This window comes from Falco peregrinus, chromosome 2 (genome assembly GCF_023634155.1).
Source record: "Falco peregrinus isolate bFalPer1 chromosome 2, bFalPer1.pri, whole genome shotgun sequence".
NCBI lineage: Eukaryota > Metazoa > Chordata > Aves > Falconiformes > Falconidae > Falco > Falco peregrinus.
In genome coordinates this window covers 64,644,292-64,670,005 of record NC_073722.1, presented here as the reverse complement: position 1 = coordinate 64,670,005, position 25,714 = coordinate 64,644,292, and the positions used below count along the sequence as shown (strand labels likewise).

Below are 25,714 nucleotides of genomic sequence, written 5' to 3'. Positions count from 1 at the left end.
GATGCATGAAATAACGTGTCAACCTTTCAGCTAAGGGCTTCGGGCACTGCCAAAACACGGCAAGCAACTCCCAGCAAGCCACAGTGGATCAGAGGAGCTGTTAGCTGACAATTTCAGATGAACGGTTGCTTGTACCATGCTTGGTACATGGCATGTGTACCTTCTGAAAATACAGGATTCGGTCTATATCTGTGACAGAGTAGTTGCTGCCTGTCAAGGGCTGGAAAGTGCTACTGCAGGCTGCCTTCTTGCTTTTGAGTGAAATGCCCCGAATATGTTGGTCACCTTTTAGGTTTCTGAAGCTTAGAGGGTGCTGCCATATCCCGTGTTTCCCAACAAATGAGGGAGCTATGTCAAAAAATCAACTAGCCATCACAGACATAGAGCAAAGCCGTTGATTTTCACAATAGAAGCTTTCCAACCGAGTCACAATGCTTGGGGAGAAATGAAAAGCGAGCATTTTGTGTGGAGGACCATATGTAATGGGTGACAGGTACAACAGCATCTGTCTGATGATCACGTTGAGTAACGTGTGCATTGAGGCACAGAGTGCTGCACTTCTGCTGCCAATGCATAGATCTGGGGTTTGGTGGGGAAATAAAATGGAGGCATCGCAGGTGAGAACAGCGTGGGGGTCTGCAATGAAACACGACATATAAAAATGCCACAACCTTGCAAATAAAAACGTGACATTTTAAAAAATAATACGCACAGTTATATGAGAAACTATGCTGGGTATACAATACCAAAAAATGAGAATTAAACAAAAAAAGCATCATCTACTCTCATATATATATATGTATACATACATATATATATACACACACACGCATACACGTATATATACATATGTATATTCATATTCTTTTGTTTTCAAAACTGTGAGATGAATTTCCTTTATTAACTACATCATCTATATGTGATGCAATAAAAGTGAACTAAAAAAAATTACATTTGATATGCAATGTTTAGCTTTACTCCCATACTTGTCTCTCTGTAGGGCTCTAAACGACAGCATGAAGAAAAGGAAAGAAAAAACAACAAGTAAGCTTACAGCGACAGTAGGAGAAACATGAGCAAAAAGCAAATTGATGATATGCAGAAAAGAGAGTTAACGGAAATAATTTCCACTGCCCAGAATACATGAATTTGTTACATGGTTTATTTCAGGTTAAAAATATTGACATTTTAGACAGGAAAAATTATTTTACGCACAATATTCAATAGACTACATTTTTATTAAAAAAATTATCACATTTAAAAACGTTTTCCAATGCCATTGTAAAACATTCAGCGTGCAACACAAATCAAGAAATAATGCCTGGAAATATAAGAAAAGTCTAAAGCTGGTAATGGTCATGCTTGAAAAGACAGGCACTGTCAACGTCACTTCCAAAGTCTTAAAATTAATGGCTTTACTTACTGTTAGTTATAATAACCCCTGGTAGTTGAAACCAAAATCCATTTCCTGCTAAAAATGTTTTGCCGTCCATCCTTTGCAACAGTGCTTTGTAAGAGTATGACTTTGCTCATCACAGGGCTGCTGGCATTTTAGAAACTTCAGTAAGTCTGCTCTTTTTTTAACTGAACAAATGACAAACTACGTGGACTTTGCAGCAAAAAAATGTAAGAGGAACGGTAGTTTGAATAATGGCATTGCTAAATGAAGCTATTGAGAAGAAAGAGTTAAAACAAGAAGATCCAAAGATGAAGATGAAGAGCCAGTGGTAACTCTTAGCCTCCCACTTTGCAAGGGTCTGTGACACGCTGGGGTTTAACCAGAGCTTGTTAATGAGATTGCTGCTTTCTCTTAAAATTAGCTCTCACAAAAGCAGTTAGGCCGTTTCGAGAAACTCCTGCGTCAGAGAGACCGAGTCAGCGCATGTCCATCAGAGTGGTAAGTGGACGCCATGTGCTGCGGGGTGCCAGACCCCTCCACCTACCATCTCCTCCTTGCTCTGCACTGTGTCCCACCGAGGAATCACTTTCACCACCAGGAAATGGGACTTTTGCCTTTTAGGGTCTGCTTCCCTGCCTCTTTCCAAGGGTTTTTTCTAGGGCTCCCAGACCCTGGTTAGTCTGTACTGCAGATGGAGCAGTTTCAGCTTGAGCAGAGAAGGTCTTTTAAAACACGTAACTGGGTAAGGGGAAAGGAAGGGGTGAGCCAGATCAAGCCCCAGGTTTCTTACAGCATCCTGGCCCTGTCAATGGCCAGAACCAGAAGTAGTAGATGAAGGTGCAAAAAAATTCGTAGCCTTAGTGATGTGGAATGAGTTAGGTGGATGACGTTAGCCAGTGATGTCCTCACTGCATGCTGCTCCCAACCAAGGCATGCCCAGAGATGGTGACAGTGTCTACTTTTACAATGCACTATGATCTTTTAGTGTGCCTGCTGGTGCAGCATCCTTAAATCCCAAAGAACCACCGAGGCCATTAGGCCTGGCTGGTTTTGCTAGCCTTTGTTTCTGTTGTGCGATCTCCTAATATTCACAGTTTTTAATTGTCCAGGGACAGTAACCAGTTTGAAAAGCAATAGCTACAACAGTTCTACAGTCATTAAGTAACTTGCACCCTCCTGAAAAAGAATGGGTTGGGTTCTGCTCCCTCTGAAGTCAATGGCAAAGCTCCAGGGGCTTAAATGGGATCAGTACAGGTTCCACTCTCTTTCTTTATCTCCCATGGATGAGCCTGGGTAGGGTTTCTCTGTTACCCATAGAATCATAGAATCATTTCTGCTGGAAAAGACCTTTAAGATTATGATCAAGTCCAACCGTTAACCCAGGATCCATCTGGCTGTGTTGCACTGAATAGCACTTGCAAATCAATTACACTGTTTTTGTGGAATAAAATGCTGTTAGGTAACTGTATCAGCATCTAGTTTTAAGAATTGGAAGAACACAAGATTATTAAAATGCACATAAAACCTTTTTGTCACATTTCTGCCCAAACCACTTATGTCGAGGTACCCAGACCTGAACATCAGGACTTCTAAGCCAAATGCTGACCTAGCATTATGTGCTGCCACTTGATTTAAAAGTCCCCCAAATCTTGATGTTATCATGCAAGAAACTATACAGAACATCAAAGCTTAGTTCGACATTTGCGGTACACTGCAGTTCTTAAAATTCAGAGCACTTCATGTTTAACAGTAGCCCTCTTTAAAAAAGCATTAACGGAAGCAAATTTATTGCATGAAGTTAGCATAGTTTAGGAAATTAATCAACAGCAAAAAGGTCAAACGTGTGCTTTTGTTGTGCTTTGAATGAAAATACCCTAGTGACACAGTTCAATATCTATTTCTATTGTAAACAATATGCTGCCATATAGTACAAAGGGGGTTTTCCTGCTTCTATTATAACCATCATTATCTTCCCTTCCTTAGAGATCCTTTACTGGAAAGGGACGCCTTCACTGGGTGTGGAGAGCTGACAGAGTGCTGACATACTTGTGCCTGAATGCAGCGTTACTCTGTAATGATTCAGCCACCTTGCAAGCAAACCAAAAAAAAAAAAAATCCATGGAAGTGGCAGAGCAGGATGGAGCCACCAACAGACAGGAGCTGGCAGAGCTCCACGCTCCCCAGCTCCTCCTCAGGCCCAGCTTAAATGCATCTGCCTCTCCCTCACGGAAGCATCAGGATATCAGCTTACAAATATGGATCTTTCCCACAGCCAGAGTACAGACAAACATGTAGGTGACAAGAGACTGATTTCTACAGAAGAAATCTCCATTAGGTACAACTGACTCTATTTGTCTATTTCCCATTGCCAAAAGGAGAATATGCAAGAGCTGCCAGTTTCTCTACACCTTTTTCTATTTTTTTTTTTTTGGGGGGGGGTTGCTTTCTAGTAGACGTACAAAATGTAGTAATGCAAACGGCAAAACATTTCTTACAACATCTAAGCTCTGCTCTTTGGAGCTGACACACTCCTCACTTCAGCTGTCATTTTTCTTAGAGATCAAGGGCAGTTTTCCTTCATTTTACATTTCTTTTCCTGTGCAAACCGGTGTGCCACTGACCACATTTCTCTACGCCATTTCAAATGAGAGCAGCTTTGGTGCAAAGGCCATTTTAGCTTCACTTACCTTCAAAGGTGTACCTGTTTCTGAAATGAATGGTTTAACAAGAAAATGTGCAGACAACAAAGAAAGAAGTGGATGCATCTGACAAAATATACACACAAGACGAAAACAATACAAAAGCGAGGAGACTGGGGGAATAAAAAAATAAAAATCAAAACCACTATGAATGTTTTGAGTAGAACTGACGAGGGTCTCTCAAAGTGAGTTTGATTGCTCATGGAGAAAAAGCCTCCGGAAGATGGAAAGATGCATTGAAATGAAAGAAAGGGGAGGGGATCTTTTATTTGTGCCCAGTTCAAAAAAAAAAATAAAAATGTGTGTGTGCGTGGGGAGAAGAAAAAAAATAAAGGAAGAAAAAAAAGAAAGAAATGGGCCAAAATAAGCCACAGAAAATGGAATTCTCACTAGAAAAATTAGAGAGAAACTCCAGCACACCTTGTGCGTTGTACATGCTGACAGAAGGGTTGTTATAGACCGCCGATTCCCCGAGCAATGTATTATAAGGGTTGTTAGTGCCATGAGGACGAAGCAGAGCATTGGTTATAAGATGATTAGCCATGGCTCCTGGAGCAGCCCGATAGAAAGACAGAGAAAAAAAAACAAACAAAAAAGGTCAATCAGGCAAATGTGGTATTAAAAAAAAGGGAAAAAGAACATTCAGAATGACAACAGTTGAAATAGTCCTGATTACAAGCAGCCAGCTAATTAGACTCAGAAAACTGTATGCCACTAAAGCAGAACAGATGTTACTGACAATGCACAAATCCAAACCAATGCAAAAGAAAATGTATCAGAAAGCAGATAAGCTACATTTATGGTGGTTCCCCAGTCGCTTGGAGTGTAAGCAAGGCTATGCCCACATGCTTGCTACAAAGAAAGAAAGGAAGATGGCAGCCTACACAATGTGTGTGTGGGGGAAACTCTCTGGAAAGTGCCAAATGAATAAAAAAATATATATATAATGACTAACAGAAAACAGCACATTCAACTCCCACTATGGGCTAGGATCTCTTTTACCAGTCCTTCGCAACACATCTAAAATTGAAAAAGCAGTATTGAAAAGAAAGGATGGAGTAATGCAGCCTCTCTGAAGGCTCTTGGCACTTATCAGAGAGCAGCCGTTTCTCATGTCTAAGAAGGTGAGTTTCACTTCAGCTGCTGCTCTGGTACCACCATCAAGCACATACACAACCACCTGAATCCACCCCTGGAGGCGAGAGCACCACAGCTCCATCAGGCATTTTTATCAGAAGTGAAAGCAGCCACAGAGATGCATGTTTCATGGAGCTCTGTTTACCCCACAAACACCTTGTTTCCCCACTGCCAGATCAGACTTCTTTGCTGTCGTTTCCAAGCACACAACCAGCAGTTTTTCTGCTTTGGTTTATCCCTTGGAGTTGCAGCCTCTGGACCTGTGCTTTTCAGGACTCATAATGGCTTGGCAAGTGGCTGCCAAGACCTACCTTGATTACTATCACAGGCATCAACCCATGAAGCAAAGACCTCCCCCCACCTTTTAGTTGACCTAGAGGACCAAAAATCCCATTAATCTCTTGCTCTGAATCTCCTCTGGGATGCAAAGAGATGACCGACTCAAAAACTTGTCCCCAGGACAATTCCCACTTTCATCAGTAGAGACATACAGCAGGAATACTCAAGGACACACCATGGTTTTTACCTCAAGGGCTACACTGTTAAGACAAAATCTTTCCACCAGGAAAGTAAGTCTTTGGTGGGGCAACTAGAGCTGCTAGGACAGAGCTATCAGCGGGCTCACGTTACCTGACTGTCACCAATATCTGATAACCTCAACCCAAACAAGTGACCAAAAAGCCAATCCCCAAACCCAGCAACCCTGGCAGGGATGCCTTTCTCAGTGGCTGGGGCACGGAGACCCCATTTGTCTCTTTCAGGGGTGCAGGTGGCCCTGTGGCACAGCGGAGGCAGTCTTTGTGAGGCAAGTAGAGTGCTGGGCACAATCTCTTCTCTGCAACTCGTTACCTGCGTTACCTGATTATTTTTATTTTTTTTTCTGATGGAGTTGCTAAGGATACATAAGCCCCAAGGGCTTCTGGCTGGTACCAATCCCCTTAGCGGTAAGCTCTCTAAAAGCTCACACCTACTTATTATTTTTTTTAAAAAGCAAAAATTGGGCAAACCTAAAGTCTAGGTGGAGGCCTCCAGAGTTGCCTCCTGCAGTGCTTGTCTACTGGCCTGGCTCCGTTTCCCAGGACAGTGTTTCTCTGTGTCTGCACAGGCAGAGCAGAGAGCAGACCACTCTCCTGCCTGTCCCTCATCCTCCCCTAGCCCTTCCCAGCCCAGGCATATGGTGTTAGCAGATCACTTAATCAGTCTTTTGAGCACAGGACAAAGTAGAAGGCAGCACTGTATGGGGGCTGCATGCCAGGGAGGCTCCTCAACACATGCAGCTGGAAAAAAAAGACTTGTTTTCTCTCACCTGATATTTTTGGCTATGCTGATGGAAAGCAAGATGAGCTGCTGTGTTTGGAAATAAGGAAACAAAGCTGTCTCCTGTAAGAAAACATTATATGAATGCTTAACTAAGCAACCTTAAATGTAACTACAGGTAAATGAGTCAATTCTTTCTGGTAATGTATTTTTCATCAATCTCACGGACATCTGGGATGAGGGACTGTAGGAACCCCTTCTCTTCTTGCACTAGTTTTATACCAGCGTTGAGTACTAAGTCCATTAAAATTGTTTCTGCTTTCATCCCACTTTTAATCAAGCTGGGCCATAAAAGATTCAAAAAGTGACTCACTTTCATACAGGTAATGGGAATGTCCAGAGTTAATGCCAGCCATAAATTCAGAAGTGATATAATCCTCACAGCTGAGATTTAACCCAATCTCCTCCAACTTGGTCCCTGTGAGATCTGGTATGGAGAAGAATATACCTGCCACATAGTTTTGCTTGAGGCATCTTTAAATGGCAACTGCCAGAAAGAGCATCTCACTCGGTATATCCCCGTCTGATCTTGTCTAGCTATCCCTAGCAGCGGGAACAAGCTGATCCTACCACGGATGGGCAGGTTGAGGTCTTTTGCATGGAGGATGCTCTCAGTGACAAGAGAGAAGAGACTAATCTATGTCAGCATTAATGCTTCGCTCGCCTACGTTCACAGGGGTGGTGGGCTCTGATGCGAGCTAAATTCACACCAACACAAACCTGGCTGTTTCAGGCTGTTATAAACTAGACAGTTTCTGGCAATTTTTAATGCAGATACATGATTCTGACTATAAACTTGGCAAAAAGTTGAAAATACAGAATAACTAATTTTTGCTCTCTTGGATGCGTAAAAGAGGGGGTTTGGTACAATGAAACAGCCACCCATTCCTCTATGCACCTACTGAGCAAAAATGCTGCATCTTCTGCCTTCCTCTTCCTTGACTGCTGAGGGCATTAAGATTTTTAAATTCTCTGACCAAAATGCGATTTCTGGTGGCAGTGCTGAGTAATTCTCTTGATGCAAATCCAAAACAAACCCACTGCTAACATGTTCAGCTCCTTTTCAATACTTTCAGAAACCCAGCTGGGCCCTAAGCGTTCTGCAGCAGGCTCCTGTCACAGTGGGCCAGCCACGGCAGATTTCATACTCTGCAGGTCACAGTAAATGTAATCTTTGGCATCTTAAAAACAAGATATGTAGCTTGCATTCATTAATTTGAGCTCTTGTTTCTCCCTTAACTGCTTTAAAGCTGCAAAATTCACAGCCTCAAAGGATGCTGAGAGAGAAGGACTGCATTCAGGCTCCAGAAAGACTACAGTTAAAGCTTTAGATAAAACAATAATACACCAAACAAATCACCATTATTGGGTTTCTCCTTCCTGGGAGGGAGAAAGAAAAAGGTAACATCAGCCATACATTTAAGTATCATCCTGCCTTCTTCATAATACTTTATCATTGCTATAGCAACCAACAGGGCTATTAGGAAGAGTCTGCAGATGAGGCATGAGCAGGAGCAGACAGACTACCAAACTGTGACCCCATTTGCATGAAAATGGCCTTGGTAATGAACAGCCAACAAAAACCCAATAAAGCAAGCACAGGATCAAAGCGGCATGCTTTCCCAAGATACAATGAGAGAAAGCAAAAAGGCTTATTCTGCAGCCCCATATGTGGGTGCACAGCAAAGGTTGGGCACTGGGGCTGTGATTGCAAAGGTCAATGTGCGGCTGGGGACCTGGAAAGCAGAAAGAGCAGGGCTGCAGGTGCCCATCGACCGCCCAAAATCTCCTCCCCAGAAGAACACTCTTGGGATGTGACCCTCAGCAGCTGTCTGGCTCAGAGTTGGTGATGTGCCTAATATCCTCAGCAAGCAGCAGTTGTTCATCATTTTATTTTTAGTCACTTATGACTAGGTCCTTGGCTCTCAGCATCTGTGATGGGACACTGGTTTCTCCCCGCATATCCCACAGCCCTGTGTCATCCTTGCTTCTCTGCCTTTGAGCAATACCACTCCCCATACAAATCCCTGCTTTACCATCTCCCAAAGCACCTGAGCCCAGCACACAGCCACCACTCACTATTTGCTTTAGTTAGAGTGACTGCCTTCAACTATCTTCAAAGAGTGACTACCCAACTGAAAGCAAATGCACTCCACTTCCAAACCTCTATCATGCTGTGTACATGTGGGAGCATGAATTTGGGATTGGAACAAAGATGGGGCTTCAAACCCACAGGTTCACCTGGGCATCTCCTTGTTCAGTGCAGTGAGATCATCACAACAAGCAAACATTTAACAGCAGAACTCTAACATCAACAAAAATATTCCCTCCAACCACACCAATATAACTGAAGTTCCAAGTCTCCTTCTTTACACTTATATTCAACCAAAGATTAAAGTTTAATGCAAAACACAGCTACCAGGCCAGCTCTGACATCCAAAATGACATTCAAATGCCAGTGCTCAGTTCAAGGTTTCATGATGCTGGATTTACTCAAGTGAAGGATTTACAGACTGTGACCACAAGAAGAAAGGAACAGTGCTGTTGCAGTTGGCAAATATTAGTTGGGTAACACACAGATGCTCCTGTCCCTCTCACAGCATCAGGGATCATCATGATCCAAGTACCAAAGATCCAGCCTTTCTTACTGGGTTTAAAAGGCTATGAGAAGGCATGGCCTGTGCTCAGGGTGCAGGGTAAGATCTGGGGAGTTGCACTTTTGACTTGCAAACTGAGAAAATCTGATACAGAAATCAACCAGGACAAAGAAAATAAAAATCCCACGATTTTTACCATCACTGCAACCACACACACAGGATTCAGACAGCTGCTTTGTGCGCATGAGAAAGCAGGTATTATTTTAATGACAGTATGCAACCAAACGGTACCTTTTTCTTCCCTTTCTAAGACAGAAGTTGATGTCCTTGACGCAGGACAATACTGAACACAGAAATAACTTTTGGAAGAGTTTTGTGTTATGACTGTATGGGAAAACTGCACCTCGTTAAACACAAGTATGATTTATCCACTCACTGAAAGCAAAGGATGAAAATGGTGATGACAAGCACATGTTGCCAGAATCTAGACTGCATCATTCAGGAACAAAATGCAAGTAATTTCTTGTGGGCAGCTGCTTGACAAAGCCACACAAAGGCATGTTAACTTGAATCATCTGCACGGTCTACCCAACAGGAAAGGAAATGGATCCAACTGCTTCTCCAGACTTCCTAAAAGCATGGCACTAGCAGGCTGAAATGGCTTGAGCAGCACTACTTTAGCTGGGATCATCTGTCTGCATAGGTAAAAATGCTTTCATGTATCTTCTTTGGCTTTAAGTCTTTTAAATTGCATGCCAGAATCAGCTCCATCCTTGCTCTGTGCATTTTAGCAGGGCAGAAACTCACTAGGGATGAGGAGATTTCATATAATCATAGAATGGTTTGGGTTGGAAGGGACCTCAAAGACCATCTGGCTCCAACCCTTCTACCACAGGCAGGGTCACCTTCCACTAGACCAGGTTGCTCCAAGCCCCATCCAGCCTGGCCTTGAACACTTCCAGGGATGGAACACCCACAACTTCTCCAGGCAACCTGTTCCAGTGCCTCACCACCCTCACAGTAAAGAATTCCTTCCTGATATCTAACCTAACCCACTTTCAGTTTAAAACCATTACCCCTTGTCCTATCACTACAGGCCCTACTAGAAGTCCCTCTCCAGCTTTCCTGTAGCCCCCCTTTAGGTACTGGAAGGCTGCAATAAGGTCTCCCTGGAACCTTCTCTTCTCTGGGCTGAACAACCCCCAACTCTCTCAGCCCGTCTTCACAGGAGAGCTGCTCCAGCCCCCTGATCATCTTCGTGGCCTTCCTCCAGACACATTCCAACAGGTCCATCTCCTTCTTATGTTGGGGGCCCCAGAGCTGAAGACAGTACTCCAGGTGGGGTGTCAGAAAAGCGGAGTAGAGGGGGAGAAACATCTCCCTGGACCTACTGCCCACACTTCTTTTGATGCAGCCCAGGATATGGTTGGCTTTCTGGGCTGCAAGCGCACATTGCCAGGCCATGTTGAGCTTTTTGTCCACCAGCACCTGCAAGTTTTTCTCTTCAGGGCTGCCCTCAATCCATTCTCCGCCCAGCCCGTATTGATACTGGGGGTTGCCCTGACCCAGGTGCAGGACCTTACACTCGGCCTTCTGAACTTCATGAGGTTTGCACAGGCCCACCTCTCAAGCTTGTCAAGGTCTCTCTGGATGGCATCGCTTCCCTCCAGTATGTCAGCCGCACCACTCAGCTTGGTGGTGTTAGTGACTTGCTGAGGGTGCACTCAATTCCACTGCCCACGTCACTAACAAAGATGCACTTCGACAAAACAGCACTGGTCCCAGTAAGGATCCCTGAGTAACACTGCTCGTCACTGGTCCCCACTTGGACATTGAGCCATTTACTGCAACAATTTGAGTGCAACCATCCAACCAATTCCCTATCCACTGAGTGGTCTACGTATCAAATTAGTGTCTCTCCAGTTTATAGACAAGGATGTCATGTGGGACAGTGTCAAAAGCTTTGTACAAGTCCAGGCAGATTATGTCAGTTGGCCTTCCCTCATCCACCAACACTGTAAACCCATCATAGAAGGCCACCAAATTTGTCAGACATGATTTGCCCTAAATGAAGCCACGTTGGCTGTCACCAATCACCTCCATATTTTCCATGTACCTTAACAGTTTCCAGGATGATCTGCTCCATGATCTTGCCAGGCATACAGGTTTCACTGATCAGCCTGTACTTCCCCAGGTCTTTATTTCCCTTTTAAAAATGGCAGTTATGTTTCTTCTTTTCCAGTCCATGAGGACTTCACTGGACTGCTGTGACTTCTCAAATATGATGGATAGTGCCCTAGACACTTCATCTGCCGGTTCCTTCAGGACCCGCAGATGCATCTCATCAGGTACCATGGACTTGTTCAACTGCAGGTTCGTTAGATGGTCTTGAATGTGATCTCCATGTGAGAATGTGAGCAGCTCTCCATTCTCCCAGTCCCTGCCTTTGCCTTCTGCAGTGTGGGAGGTGTGGCTGGCACACTTGCCAGTGAAAACTGAGGTGACAGTGTCATTGAGTACCTCAGCCTTCTCCATGTCCTGGGTAACCAGGTCTCCCATTTCCTTCTGGAGAGGGTTCACGTTTTCCCTAGTCTTCCTTTACCACTGACATACCCATAGAAGCTTTTCTTGTTGCCCTTGACATCCCTGGCCAGATTTAATCCTGTCAGGGCTTTAGATTTCCTGACCCGATCAATGTGAAACTGCTTGGACCATTTCTCTGTATTCCTCTCAGGCTACTTCTCCTTGATTCCACTCTCTGCAGGCATTCTTTTTGCTTTTGAGTTTGTTCAGGAGCTCCTTGTTCACCCATGCGGGCCTCCTGGCCATTCTGCCCGACTTCCTCTGTGTTGGGATGCATCACTCCTGAGCTTGGAGGAGCGGATCCTTGAATATTTAACCAGCTTTCTTGGGATTCTCTTCCCTCCAGAGCTTTATCCCATGGAACTCTACCAAGCAGATCCTTGAAGAGGCCAAAGTCTGCTCTCCTGATTTCCAGGGTAGCGAGCCTGCTGTGTGCTCTCCTCGCTGCCCTAAGGATCTTGAACTCCACCGTTTCATGGTCACTGCAGCCAAGGCTGCCCTTGAGCTTTACATTCCACACCAGCTCCTTCCTGTGGGTGAGAATAAGGTCCAGCACAGCATCTCTCCTCACTGGCTCCTCTATCACTTGGAGAAGGAAGTTACCATCAACATATTCCAGGAACCTCCTGGATTGCTTATGCCTTGTTGAGTTGTGCCTCCAACAGATATTGGGGTGGCTGAAGTTCCCTATGAGGACCAGGGCTTGTGAACATGAGGCTGATTCTATCTGCCTGTAAAGGGCCTCATCCACTCAGTCGTCCTGGTCAGATGGCCTGTAGAAGACCTCCACTATAATGTCACCTTTCCCTGTTCCTGCCCTCCCTTTAATCCTGACCTATAAGCTCTCAGTTTGCTCGTCACCCATTCCCAGATGCAGATCCGTGCACTCCAGATGTTTGTTGACATAGAGGGCAACACCCCCTCTGCTTTTCCCCTGCCTGTCCTTCCTAAAGAGCTTGTACACTTCCATCCTGGAACTCCAGCCATAGCATCCATCCCACCATGTCTCTGTGATGCCAATAAGATCACAGTAGTGCAGAAGTGTGCATGTCTCTAACTCCTCTTGTTTATTTCCCACGTTAAGTGCATTTGCATAGAGGCATTGAGGTTGGGCCCCCAATGAAGCTGATTTACTGGCTGGAGCAGCTGGAATTCCTTTGTGCTGCTCTTCAGGTGCTCTCCTGCTGCCCCACTATTCCTCTCCAGCCTCTGGGCATCTCTTGCTGGCACTGGCATCAAACTCATAGGAGTGGGATGGATTGAGGTTCCCCTACCCCAGGAACTTTAGTTTAAAGCCCTTTTCACCAGCTTTACAAGCCTTTGACCACTTTTTCCCCCACCGCCCAGCAGATGAGCCAGAAGCACAGTTTTGCTGAGAAAGGAGACCAAACTAGTTAAGAAATTCCATGGGACAAACTAGTGAATCAGCTGAATGCTTAAAAATGTCCATATAAAAATTGGTATTTTCCAAATTTCCAAATTTCCACTTTTTATTCCAAACGAATGGTTTGTCTGAAAGCTGACTTTGAATTTTTTGAATGATGTCATCTTTTCATTAGAGGAGAAACAATAAGTAGCTTAGAAAAAGCACATCTGAGCTGTAACAAGACGTTTCATTGCCTCTGACCTAGCAGTCCCAAGATGTAGTTCTACTTGGGCTTTTTTTTTTTTTTTTTTTTTTTTTTGTTCTGAGGAGAAAGAAACAGTAAGAAAAGCCTGTAGTGCTGTGTTTTCAGTCAACCTTAATCCTTCCGTTTCCTCCCCATTTTGCCATCCACGAAGATCCCTTCCTGCAGGGCTAGGGCACGGTGCTGTACTCCTGCCTGCTCTGCCTCCTGCAGCACCCAACTTATCTTGCTGTTCACAGCCCCTATAAATAAAGTCCTTCAACTTCTCACTTCATATACTTGACTTCAGACCACCCTGCAGAGACAAGTGACAGCCAGAGAGAACATGGACTGTTCCCTGAAAGTACCACAGTGCCTGAGCTACCAGGGAGCACAGCTGAGTCCTGGACACCAACTGTACGGTTAGAGATGAATCCTCTCTTAAGTGTCCATTAAAAAACCCCACAACATATGCTGCCTCATCCTATATGCAGTAAATAACTCATCTCCTTAGCTCATACGTTACTGAAATAGCCTCTGCACTGATTTCAGTTTGTAAACTATGCTGGTTCTGGATCTCACTTAGTATGAAGTTACTTATGCTATTTTATTCCTGGGGAAAGAAAACACATTCAAAGTAGGTTTCTAGGAGTCAAAGTTCTAGTCTTCTTGGTGACTTTCCTTACCAGCATTCAGCATCGTCCTTTTCTGTGTCAACAGGCAGAGTTTTCAAGTATTTAAAGAACCCTGGTCTTCCACGTGTTCACTTACAATTTATTCCAATGACGAACGCAATCATGAAAAGTGAAATCACACGTATTTGCTGGAGGAAAACAGGTAATTTCAGCATTTTTCCTGGTTCCCTCCAACAAATGCTCTGACGTTTGAATTTATCAAGCTGTGTTCTTATAATAGCCAACAGGATTCAGTTAATAAACTTCAATAAACCTCCCTATTAAATTTCTCTCAAATAGGTTTGTTGTCACTTGCAGCATCTGATCTATTCATTGAGAAGCTATTAATACTGACTGCAGCAAAATGGAGTTTCAGCAAATGAGGTGGTTAAGCTCTGGGCCATCTTCTGCCAAACGAAACATCCCATGGTTTTATGCAGAGACAGGGGAGGGAGAGTATTTCATTGCCCCTTTTTTTCCTTCCTTTCTTCTGCAATGATTTCAGATGACAAACCTCTGCTGGATTATAATCTGCAGGCCATGTTCTACATCAGTTTGTAAATATTTGCCCACTTGCTGATTCCTTCTCAACTGCTTGGGGCAGAGATGTTGTCCGAGGATGGGACATTTCTTTTTACCTCAACTACAACTTCCAAGAGTTTATACCTCACTTTACCTTGACTATACAAACATACATTATCCCTTATTCTTCTTGCTTATGCTTATTTCTCACTAGACCTGAGCTTTTACTTAAGACATGCAGAGAGCCCTGCCTATGGTGGAAATTGGACCATACTTACAGGAATCTATATAAGCAGCCATGCTTCCTTCCTCCTTCACAGTCATCATATTAAAATTGCTCTGCAGCAATACTCTGCTGGATCTAATACTCCCCAAAGCCTGCTCTGATTTCAGAAATTGCCTTGCCCTTACTTTTCCTCTTTAAATCTGATCCACCTAATGACTGAACTTCCAATTATATGGCTGTCAATCCTAAAATCAAAGCCAGTTCATAATATCTCCCAAAGGAAGAATGTCACGTCACTCACTGAAATCACTGCAACAAATCTCAGCTAACTCAGTCCCAGGCAGCAGAGAGGCAAAATGAACCAGAAGACAATCGACAGCGGAATTCATATTGCACATAGGCAGAAAGAGGAGTTAAATTCCCCAAGTTTTGATCCTCAATCATGAAAATGATAATTTTCCTGGCACAAAATGTACAGCTGATTAGGGGGGAAAAAAGGAGAGGGGAAAAAAAAAAAAAAAAAAAAAAAAAAAGAGGAAAAAAGGAAAAACCAGAAGAGGCAATTTGCTTGTCTAAAAATCTGTGGAATTTCCCTTACAAACAGAAAGCACTCCTCTGCTGTCATCTACCTGGAATTTCTCTCTGCTTCATATGACATTATCAGCATGGGTCATTTGGAGGCCAGATGTTGACATTTAGCCAAACCAACAGTCACTTAAGAGGGTTGCAGAGATTTATGGCTTGCAAACAGCAATCTCCCCTGGCTGATTTGGTGTAACTGCATGTGATCTACTCCCTCCAAATATGCCCTCCACCTTGGCGATGGGCCCCAGGCTGAGGCATCCATGGGGTCAGGAGAGAACGTGTGTAGTCTGTAAGGGTTAAAAGAGAGAATATAAGAAGCAGAAGCGTAGGGGGGATGAAACCACAGAGCTTAATCGGGAAGATGCCAGTGGTGGTGAAACGAGGAGGTAAAGGAACAGCCTCCATTTTGCTTCAGTCCTGGGTAAAATGAAAATGTTAAAGTCCCGGTATAAATTGACCATGCTATTTGTTTTGCAAGCTCTCCCTGGTGTTGTGAGCACTGCTGCAAGCATCCATGGTGCTGGGACAGTCTCCCTGGTGAAGAGCAGAAATTGCAGCACTCAAGAAACTGTGGCTGGACAAGATGCTAGAGAACAGCCTGCAGGCTCGCTCTGGATTAGCAGAGTGATGCTGCCACGGACTCTCATCCTGCTTCTCACCCCTTGATTTCCACCAAACAGCCAGGGGACACCTAGGTACCTCTGAAAACAATTACCCCCTTCTCAAGCTGCAGCCTGGACCAGCAAGGAATAGAAACTGAACTTCTAATCATACCCCAGAGGAGAGTGGCACTGCTGTTGCCATTTGTGGCTAAACCAGAAGCCACCAGGCTCCAGGACTGTTGAATCCCTTGAAACAAAGACTATATTTTTCAGGGCTGAGGGCTTTTCTAGCCAGTGGGAAGGGAGAAGCTCGAGGGCAAGGATCACTGCATCCCTCAGCTTCATGCAGCACCTCGCCCCTGTTGACTCAGCAATGGTGAGCAAGGACAGTGTTAAGCGCTGACACCTCTCAGCACTCTGCAAAAACGATAGGTTCTGGGGAAACGCGCCATGTGTTAGATTTAAAGTAACACTGCTAAAGAAATGAGATTTGCTCATCAGCACATGATGGTCTCTGAACAGTCACAGAGGCTGCTGCCCCTACCAGGGCCATCTTGGGCTCAACTTTGAGAATTCACCTCCAGATAAGCTTGAGCATCACTGAAAGCAGAGCACCAAGCTTTGAAAGCATCTCCAGGAGATCAGATTTAAACAGATGCACCTCTTGCTCCACACCACATGCCCCATTGCACAGTAATGATACTCACAAAAGCAAAGTGTTTGCAGAAGACATACATATTGCTTTGGTCCAATTATTTTGGACCTTAGTGCTTAGTGCTCAGGAAAAAAACCCCAAGAATGCAAAGCATTTTTATACCCGCGTGAGTTTCAGTGAGTTCCCTCTAGGTATCTGCAGATGCATTCATGAACAAGGAAAGCAACCACAAGCACCTTCAACATCCTGGGAATCTACTGTGCTGAACCTGCCTAATACAGTACCACAACAGGAACAAGACTAAAAGAAAAAAAAAAAAATGGGATCTGGCAAACTTGAAAATGTGTTCAAAAATTGCAGTGGTCATCACTAACTCTGCTTGCCAATTTGCATGTTCGTGCATCTACAACTTGCTAATTTAAAATTTAAAAAATCCCCACACCATAAAACCATCTCTGAAAATGACATGAAAACTGACTGACTTCATAGGAGAAGCTGAGGCACTGTTTGCTGCCAAAGAGAGCAGTAAAGAGAAAACAAATGGAAAGAAAACAGAGAAGGCATTTATTCTCTAATATCTTTAAGCCCCACGAAAAGTCACAGGTGTTACTCAGAGCAGGTAAGAAGCATTTAGACAGACTGTGACAGATCAGTTGATGGCGCCCTCTGAACATCTTATGAAGATGAGTAGAGGCGTTTCTACCTCTCCCAGAGTCTGGCTGCTTGCTTTTTGTTTTATATGCAACATAAATTCAGTAGAAATCTGACTGTCATGCCGGTCACATCAATCCATCAAGGAGCGAACAAGCATCTTGAGAAGGACTGATGCATGACAACACTAGTGCTTGCATGGTCCAAATTTCCACCTGCTCTTTGCTTAATCTAGGCACCGGCAGCAAAGAGTCAGCATCACAACTGGGCTACAACGAGCAGCAATCGCTCTTTGAAGTGTACTGGGGATGGGGTTTGAGATCCCTAGGGGAATCTTGACTTGATTTTTGTTTTTCCATTTTGCTTTTTCCTTTTCTTTTTTTCTCCTCCTTTGCTTGTCTCTCCTTTTAGCCACACCAAACTTTACCCTGTTTTCACTGCTTTATTGCCAAATTAAGTCCAGACAATGACCCACCACCCCTGCAGACAGCTAAACTGAAGCATCTTCATCTCGCAACACAGGCATATCCAGCAGTCCCTGTCTCTGAGCAGGAAGGGAAGATCTGGGGATAGGAATCCAAGCCTGACTCACTGCAGTGCCCCCGTGCTAACCCACACCTCCTGTCCTCTGGAGTGACAGTCTCCTATTAAAGGAAGAATTTTACCTTCTACTGTGTTTTCTAAATAACTGCTTCCTAAAAATGCAGGATAATATGGCCACCTGAAGATAATTTAAAACTTCACTCACCCTCCCTGCAACACACACAGTCATCCCCGCTGAGTTAACAGTGCAGATACGATTTCAGCCTGGAAATCACAGCTTATTTATATTTTTGGGTGGGTGGGAGGAATTTGATGGGAGATTTCATTTAGGAAACAATCAGGTCTCGGTTGGGTTAGAAATCAGGATATTAATGTTCTTCATTTTAATTTTCCTCTCTGACTCAGATTCCCACTGTTTGAATTTGAAGGCAATTTGTTCTGTTCATTATGAAGAAATCCACATGAATTTGACATTAAACTGATTATCTCTGAAAACAGTAGCAATAATTTCCCTTTTTCCTGTGTACATTTCAGATTAAGTTTTTGTGGTTGATATAAAAACGCAGGGGAGAAATAATAAAGCAAAGGGAAATCAAGTATTTATTCTGGAGTGCTACTTAGAAGCTGAGACATGCAACGACACATGCATTTGGGAAGAAAAAGCAAGGGGTAGGGACAAACAATACCCTCATTTCCATTTCCCATTTCAGCCCATTTGCATGGGAACAAACAGGGACTGAATACAGCTTTCCTAGCCAGGAATAATATCTGGTGTGCCAATACTGGGGATCTTTGGGCTTTGTGATGACTGTTTGATGGGGTTTGCTGGCAAGGGCACACTCCCTCATGAACAGACCCTGCCAGAGGTCCTGGGCTCCAATCCTGCACCAGCTGTCCAGGTCCTGATGACTCCCATAAGCCTTAGTGACCCCGATGAGACCCACCAGGCACCCACACTCCCTACTCAGCCCTGGGCACCATGTCCTTGCTTTGTGTCTGTCTCCTGGCTGGACCTCGAACCTGGGTTGTAGCCCAGTTTCCAGCCCTGCCTGCCAACATCTCCTGCTGCTCTGGGCTGGACCCTGGGCCTGGTTCATCCTCTCACCTTGTCCAGGGTTGTGGATGGACCCTGATACCAGCACCCAGGTCTGCCTGCTGGCTTAAGTCCCTGCAGGACCATGTCCTGTCAGTGAGGGTGTGCTAGCGCTTGACTTCCTCTCAGGTCCTAGCTCTTCTCCCTCATGAAACAGCTCTGCTCTTACAGCTCTGATGTTTCTGGTCCTTTAGACAAGTCATGCAGCAATGTAGACTGCCAAGAAATCCCTCTAGGAGACCTCTGTGGATGAGGGTGGTGGGGATGTGCTTTGGGGCTGAGGAGACATAGAGCATATATGCATATAGCCAAAAGACAAGAGGTCCACGTTTGTACAGCAAGACTGTTATTGGAATAAACTATTAAATTTGCTGTCTAGTTTGTAAGCCAAGACTCAGAGCATCACAGCACTTGGACCAACATAGCAGACTTCTGGAGTACTTTCTATTTTCAAAGAAGTCTGGTGGCTTTACTCCTAGTCCATTTAATTCCCCAAAGAGGGGAAAAAACATTAAGATACACCAAGTGTTTGCCATGAATGAAGATATAGTTCCCCCTACCAGCTAACTTGAATGTATATACATAGCTCTGTCAGTGCATTTTCCTATAACAAAGCACTGCCTCTTATCAGTGACAAACTCTTCTTTGTCTCTGCTGCTCACAAGCCTCACCAAAACAAAGAACAATCCTTTCTTTAACAGATAACTTCCATTTTTCCTCTGGAAAAAAAATAAATACCACCTCCTACCCAACTTGAAACCCTGAAAGGTAACAAAGTACCATATAGTTCACATTGATTTATTTTCTCTCCCAGTTGTCTCATATCCAAAGAGAGACAGTAATTACTGTATTACCTCTTACCTAAGACATGGATAAAAATAGGCTGGAGTCACACTGCTGTTTCAGGCTATGACTGCTTGTTTGCAAGGCTGTCTGAGCTATCCAAGTGCTTTTTGACAGTAACGCTTTGAAGGTGCAAACAGACCTGTCCCTCATTCTCCTGAGGTGGCCACCTGTATGTACCCAAAGCTTGGGCCCATGTTGCACCATCAGAGCCCAGCAGTGCTCACGCTTATAGCAGTCCCCTGCAAACCACTCCACTTTCTATCATCACTGCGCTGAGAGACATTCTGATTTCCCTCGCTGCTTCCACAGGTACAGCACAGGTCCACGATTAAATTACCAAAGCACTAGTACAGCAGAATTGGAGTAACAGTAATGCTGTTAATTGCTTTTAATCTCTAGCTCTTTTTAAAAATTGTCCTTAGCCCAAGTACTGAAAAATTTGCTGTTACAACCAAGCAGTCATCTGCTCCGCTTTCTCCTCATGAACCTAACATAAAAGACCCTTCATACCTTCTACTCTTCAGTCTTCAAAGTAGTGAGTTTTAGCAAACAGTCCATCCTACATGCATACCATTTGGTTCAGTTTTTTAGCATTGCATCCAAGTGCCTGCATCACGACCACTTACACCAAACAAAAGGTTTTTCTGCCAAGGTAACCAGTCTGGTTCAGCTTTTACACCCCTGCAAGTTTTCAGCACTGGGAAAAGAAATGCAGAGCACAGGCTGAATGTGAAATAGATAGCAGAAACATCCAGCTAGAGCTATGGTGCAAAGAACTGGGGAAGGGTGTGGAGTGGGAGTGCAGGGAGCAGGAATTCCACTGCTTCCTGAAACAGAGTTCATGACCATGGGGTGGACTGGCATTCTCTTCATTTGACAGTAGAAGAGGAATTCCATGGTCAATTTATGTTCCTTTCCTCCTGATTTTAGTGGTACAACAACCTCACATCTACACCATTGCTAAGCCATAACAAACAAGAAGAAACAAAGCCTGAAACATTTTGGACTAATGCATAATTAGACATTACCTTCAGGAAATATCTGAAATGGTCTTGTACGTCTTACGAGTCAAGAGTGAGTATAGTTTTTGTTACAGAGCACATTATGTCAGGCAAGTTTGGGGTTATGCCCAAAATTTCTGGTATGATAAATGACAATAAGAAAAATAACAGTATGGCAAATCACTTTGGAGCAGGGGGTAGTACCTAAAAGAGGATCTGGAGCTGGAAAAAGCAATGAGCAGTGCAACATCTGCTAAATCAGAAAAAGACATAGTTATGTCTAAAGGAGGGATACACTAACACAGACATGATATTCCAGACTGATGCCCAGGAGCTTCATGGAGGAAGAAGAGGGGATGGGATAGTATAGAGAGATCCTGGTCATCATACAGGAATGCAGACAGCGCAGTCTTGCCTGGGTCGTTATTAAGTGGCGAGGCACTGTGAGTACCGTGAATGTGATCACTGAAAAAAAGACTTAAATAAGAAAGTACCCTAGTTGGAGGATGTCTCACAGCTTTCTGCTCCCATGACAGAAACATGGAAACTCGGTGCTGGCCCAGGACATGGAAAAGTAGAGTTGGGCCAGGACCTGGAGGATGGGGTGATTCTGGGGAGAAAGTATCATTTTATCCCTGTTTTAGAAAGGGGGCTGGTGTCTGAAGGCTCTGGGGAAAATACCAGTGCACAAAGGACGTTTAATTAGGGAAAATACAGACACTTTCAAAAGAAAGGTATCTAGGCTGGGATGGCTGGAGAGGGACTTCTGAACCGGTACGCAAGCCTGTTCTATCAACCTTGGGCAATTCCAGGCTCACTCTTGATTCCTCTGAGCTTTTATTGCACACTTGTAAATAAAACATTAATGAAACAGCTCCTTCAAAGCTTGATATGTATTAAAATATTAAGATGAAGACAAGAACTGTGAAAACCACATTGTCCCATTGGTCTATTCAGGCTGCAGCTTTCTCTGGAGAGACTGAAAAAAACCAGCTTGCGTTCTATGCAAAGCCCTAAGACCATGAACATTTCTTTTCCGCCTGAATAAACAGGATAAAGTGTGAAATATCTCAGGCCCCATGCAGTTGGGATTACTGTTGATGTCAGGTGTATTTTCCTAGCAGAACTGACCACCTGCTGCTTTGCCCAAATAAATGTTTTAACCTCCATTTTGCAGATACTTCTGTCTACCAGAAAAGAAAAAAAAAAAACAACAAGTACTGTGCCTGCCTGTGTGAAAAATACGGAGGATGCCCCTGTACAATAGGACAACTTATTCAAGTCACTTAAGTGTCCCACCTAAAAGGCTCCCCTTCCGAGACAGTTATCAGGCTGCTTCTGTAGTCAGCGGAGAGATTCAGGCCCTTCAGGTGATTCACCTCATCTGATGTTACACAAGGAAAACAGCTGGATGAAATCCACTTTGAAGATGCCTACTCCAGCAGTTCATTTCCCAACTGACCTTTAAATAACAGGCACATCTAGTAACAGGCTCTCGCCACACTGGGATGAAGATTGCCCACGTGAAACCTCTTCACAGCTTTCCCAATTTATGGTCATACTCCCTTCTTTGCACAGAAAAAAAGCCTAATAAGAAAAAGGAGAGGTGCCTGCCCTTTGCCGACGAGCCCAGAAGATCCTCTTTGCTAAAGCATTTCCCTTTGTAGCCCCGGCTGCGTTGGAGAGTAAATCAACTTCTGCACTAACTAAGGGAGTGAACATTTCATGCAAAACACATTTTAGTTTGCTGCCGGGATGGAGCGATGGATGGCCAAGAGAAACAGTGGTTCTTGCTGTAACATTTGTGCAACAACTGATCCCCCTCTAAACTATCCCCAGAGAAGTCTGGCTGTAGCTCTCCAGTCTTTGATATAAAGACAGATGTGAGGGCAACACATGTGGTTAAATCAGGCATTTGCAGTAACGGCATCTTATAGCTCTCTTTATTAATGAACCTTCAGCACAAAGTGAAAACATCCCGGCCCAAAACCCACAAGAGGGGGTTGAGAGAGAAAGGTACATCTCCGTGTTAACTGCACTGCCTTCCCCTTTGCACTGATTTGGGTGATATATTTAACGTGCAGAGAACTGAATCGCATACCCCCGGTTCCCCAGCACTCAGCAGTCAATACTACTAATGGCACAGTCAAAATCCTTCAAGCCCATCCCCAGGCAAAACTCACCCTAAAATCAGTGGGAATTTTGGGTGAATAAAGACTGAATAAGAACCAAACCAAAGTTCCAACTCAGTTCTCAGCTGAGCTTTGCAGTCCAGTCATCAGGACTGAAAATATTTTTTATTTTCACCATCATGAGAGAACAGCTGGGCCCAGTAATCCCCAATTCTACCCCCTCTTAATTCCAGCACACACTGGGCAGATACACCAAACAGAATTTTGCATCTGGTTGCTCAAGGCTAAGCCATAAAGTAATTATACTGAAAAAGAAATAACAGTCTCTGAAGCTCTTTTTGTGGCATTACCATTGCTTTCCTGCAACTCCCTGAAAATGCCTTTTTTAAAAAAAGCTGTTCAGATTTCCTCCTGTGCCCGGCACCACATTCTGGCATATATTTTTCTGATAGCCTTTCCTCCACAGATGTCTATAAAGTTCACATCAGTCAGCTCTTCAAACTAGGTACGTTAACACCAATGCAGACAATTTTGTACCAAGCACAGGTTTTTTCTTATGTCTATGCTCTGCTGCTCGTTTTTGCTTCCATAAAGATGACAGCATTACTACATACCCAGGACAATCAGGACTCCTGTGATGCTTAACACAGGCTTTACAGTGCCATAACGGCCCATTTTCACCATCAGCAATGGGCCTGATGCCTCAGCAGCTTCTGGCACAAGCAGTTTGCTGAGGGAAAAGGGAGATTTCTTTTCAACTTCATTTCTTTTATCTCTTTTGCTTCTCCTAACCTCCTTCCAGAAATGACAACTCTTGAAAATGCATGTGTAAAAATAAAGAAAGAAAAGGAAAAGAAGGCAACCACCACCACAAAACCTCCTCCCAGTTATCACTGTAACATTTCTTATGCAGGAGAACAGGGTCCAGTGCCATTCAAGGTGAGGAGGAGGGGCGAGTGGGGGAAAGGGGCAACACATTCCAGACTCATTAAAGCCATCACAAGAGTTAGAGATATGAAAAATAGTTCATAATTACCTCTGTTGAGTGAAGCTGAACTGTTTATATCTCCAGTAATAAAGGAAGACTCGGACTGCTTTCGAACTGTGTCATTCCACATCCTACGAATCCGGCTCTGAAGAAGGATTGAACCACAGCAGGTAATGAATTTTTAGCAGCTGCAGATAGGTTTCTTTCTGCCTCACTAAAGATGGCTATTGGTATGTCTAGATCAGGATGAGACTTGTTTCTAGCCAGCTGTAAGCAAGCGGTTGCTGTTTTGCTATAACCCGCCTCGTGCATGCCAGACCCTGACTGCCTAACTCCATAACACAAATGCCTATCTCAGAGAAGTGCATAATTGGATTGCTTACATCTTCACTAAAAAAAGCAACAGAAATCATAAGAAAAAACCTAGACCCCTGCAAGCTACAGATTTACCAATACAGCCCCAAATAACAGAAAAATAACTTACACACAGAAGCATGCATGCTTCCTGTACTATCTCAGATAGCTGGTGTCTTATTTCTTAGGAAGTGTAACAGGAGACTTGATCTTTGTCTTGGTGTTCCTGAATGAACAGGAGTTTTCTACAGCTACTACCCATCTTGGGGAATATTGGGGGAAAAAAAAAATCCCACCCAAATGAATGACTTCTGTAATCCCTACTGAAAAATCTGTTACGGTTTTCCCATCTGTGGTATACCTTCTGCTGCTGGGGAAATTGTCCTGAATATGTTTGCCTTCTGTTTTGTTTCTCAAATATGCTGTGGAGTATCTATCTCCGTGGCTTTTATGCTACTGTCTTGCTCCTCCCCAACTAGACCTTGCAAAAGATCAAAAATTCAGCCAATACACATCCTGCGAGTACTTCAACCACAATCCTTGTGTGAAGATGACTGGGGAACCCAGGTGTGCAGGGGAAACTCTCCCTCGCCTCACCTCTCAGAGTATGATGGACATATCCCATGGCTGTGTGAAAGCGGTACTGGGCAGTCTGGGGGATTGGGAAGGCTGGTTCACACTGTGACAGATCATGGTTTTCCTAATTGCTAAAAATCCAGTACTTCACATAGTGGGATCTTAGCCATGGGAGATCTTCCAGGGCTTACGCATGTGGTCACAGCTGAAAAGTGCGTCCTAGTCTACTCATTAACTATGTAGTAACGGCATCTCTTTATCGTGCGTTAGCCCTCTATAAAGGGAAACACAGTGTGACATGAGGCCCATGCGCTTTTTTTCACCTGGACATTTAATATATTGTATGTCTTTGACATGATCCATTGTGGATTAATTCTGTTTCCTACATGCTTTTCAGAGAAAAAAAGAATCTTAGGAGATTTCCTCATCGTGGGATTTGTTCAGAAGTTAGAAGTCAGACACTTTCAGCAACTCAGACTGATCTCCATCCACTCTCCATCACCTGTGTGAGGTTTTCCCTGCCTACAATAGGTCTCAGGAACTTCCACCCTTCCAAGGACAAGCTCCTGTAGGCAAAATAATCTCCCCTACCTCAAACCTCACCTGCCATGACAGCACGACTGCCAGGAGACTCAGTTCACCCTCAGAAGGGTTTGGTTTCTTGCGCTGAGACTGCCAAGAGGAAGGGCCCATTAAGTCAACTCTTCTCAGAGAGGATGGCACCTGCCCTGTAGCTAGGTTATGTAAGCCCAAACGCTTTCAAATCGGTCACCAAAATGTTGCTGGATATAGTGTGTTTTGGATATTACTGTGGGATGTGATGGCCAGCTGGAGAGAAACTCCATATTCTATTGCTGTTATTTGCCCTGCGCAACACCCAGACCTACATACATGCCAAAGTGGAGCTCTTGGACGACATCTTGAAAA

The 25,714-nt window shown here is 44.1% G+C and overlaps 1 protein-coding gene across 8 annotated transcripts in view; it reads right to left on the bottom strand.

The window, feature by feature from the left end:
• ADGRL3 (adhesion G protein-coupled receptor L3) overlaps nucleotides 1-25,714 on the bottom strand; it is a 342,991-nt gene that overhangs the window by 10,911 nt on the left and 306,366 nt on the right. For 4 of the 8 annotated variants that reach the window (XM_055796409.1, XM_055796407.1, XM_055796408.1 and 1 more), the window contains 3 exons: nucleotides 23,906-24,002; nucleotides 4,519-4,647; nucleotides 987-1,004 (listed from right to left, as the gene is read on the bottom strand). In XM_055796409.1, coding sequence (XP_055652384.1) covers nucleotides 987-1,004; nucleotides 4,519-4,647; nucleotides 23,906-24,002 — 244 coding nt within the window. Of the gene's footprint in view, nucleotides 1-952; nucleotides 1,005-4,518; nucleotides 4,648-23,905; nucleotides 24,003-25,714 lie in introns of all 8 variants that reach the window. The other 4 variants (XM_055796415.1, XM_055796410.1, XM_055796412.1 and 1 more) reach the window with 2 other exon arrangements.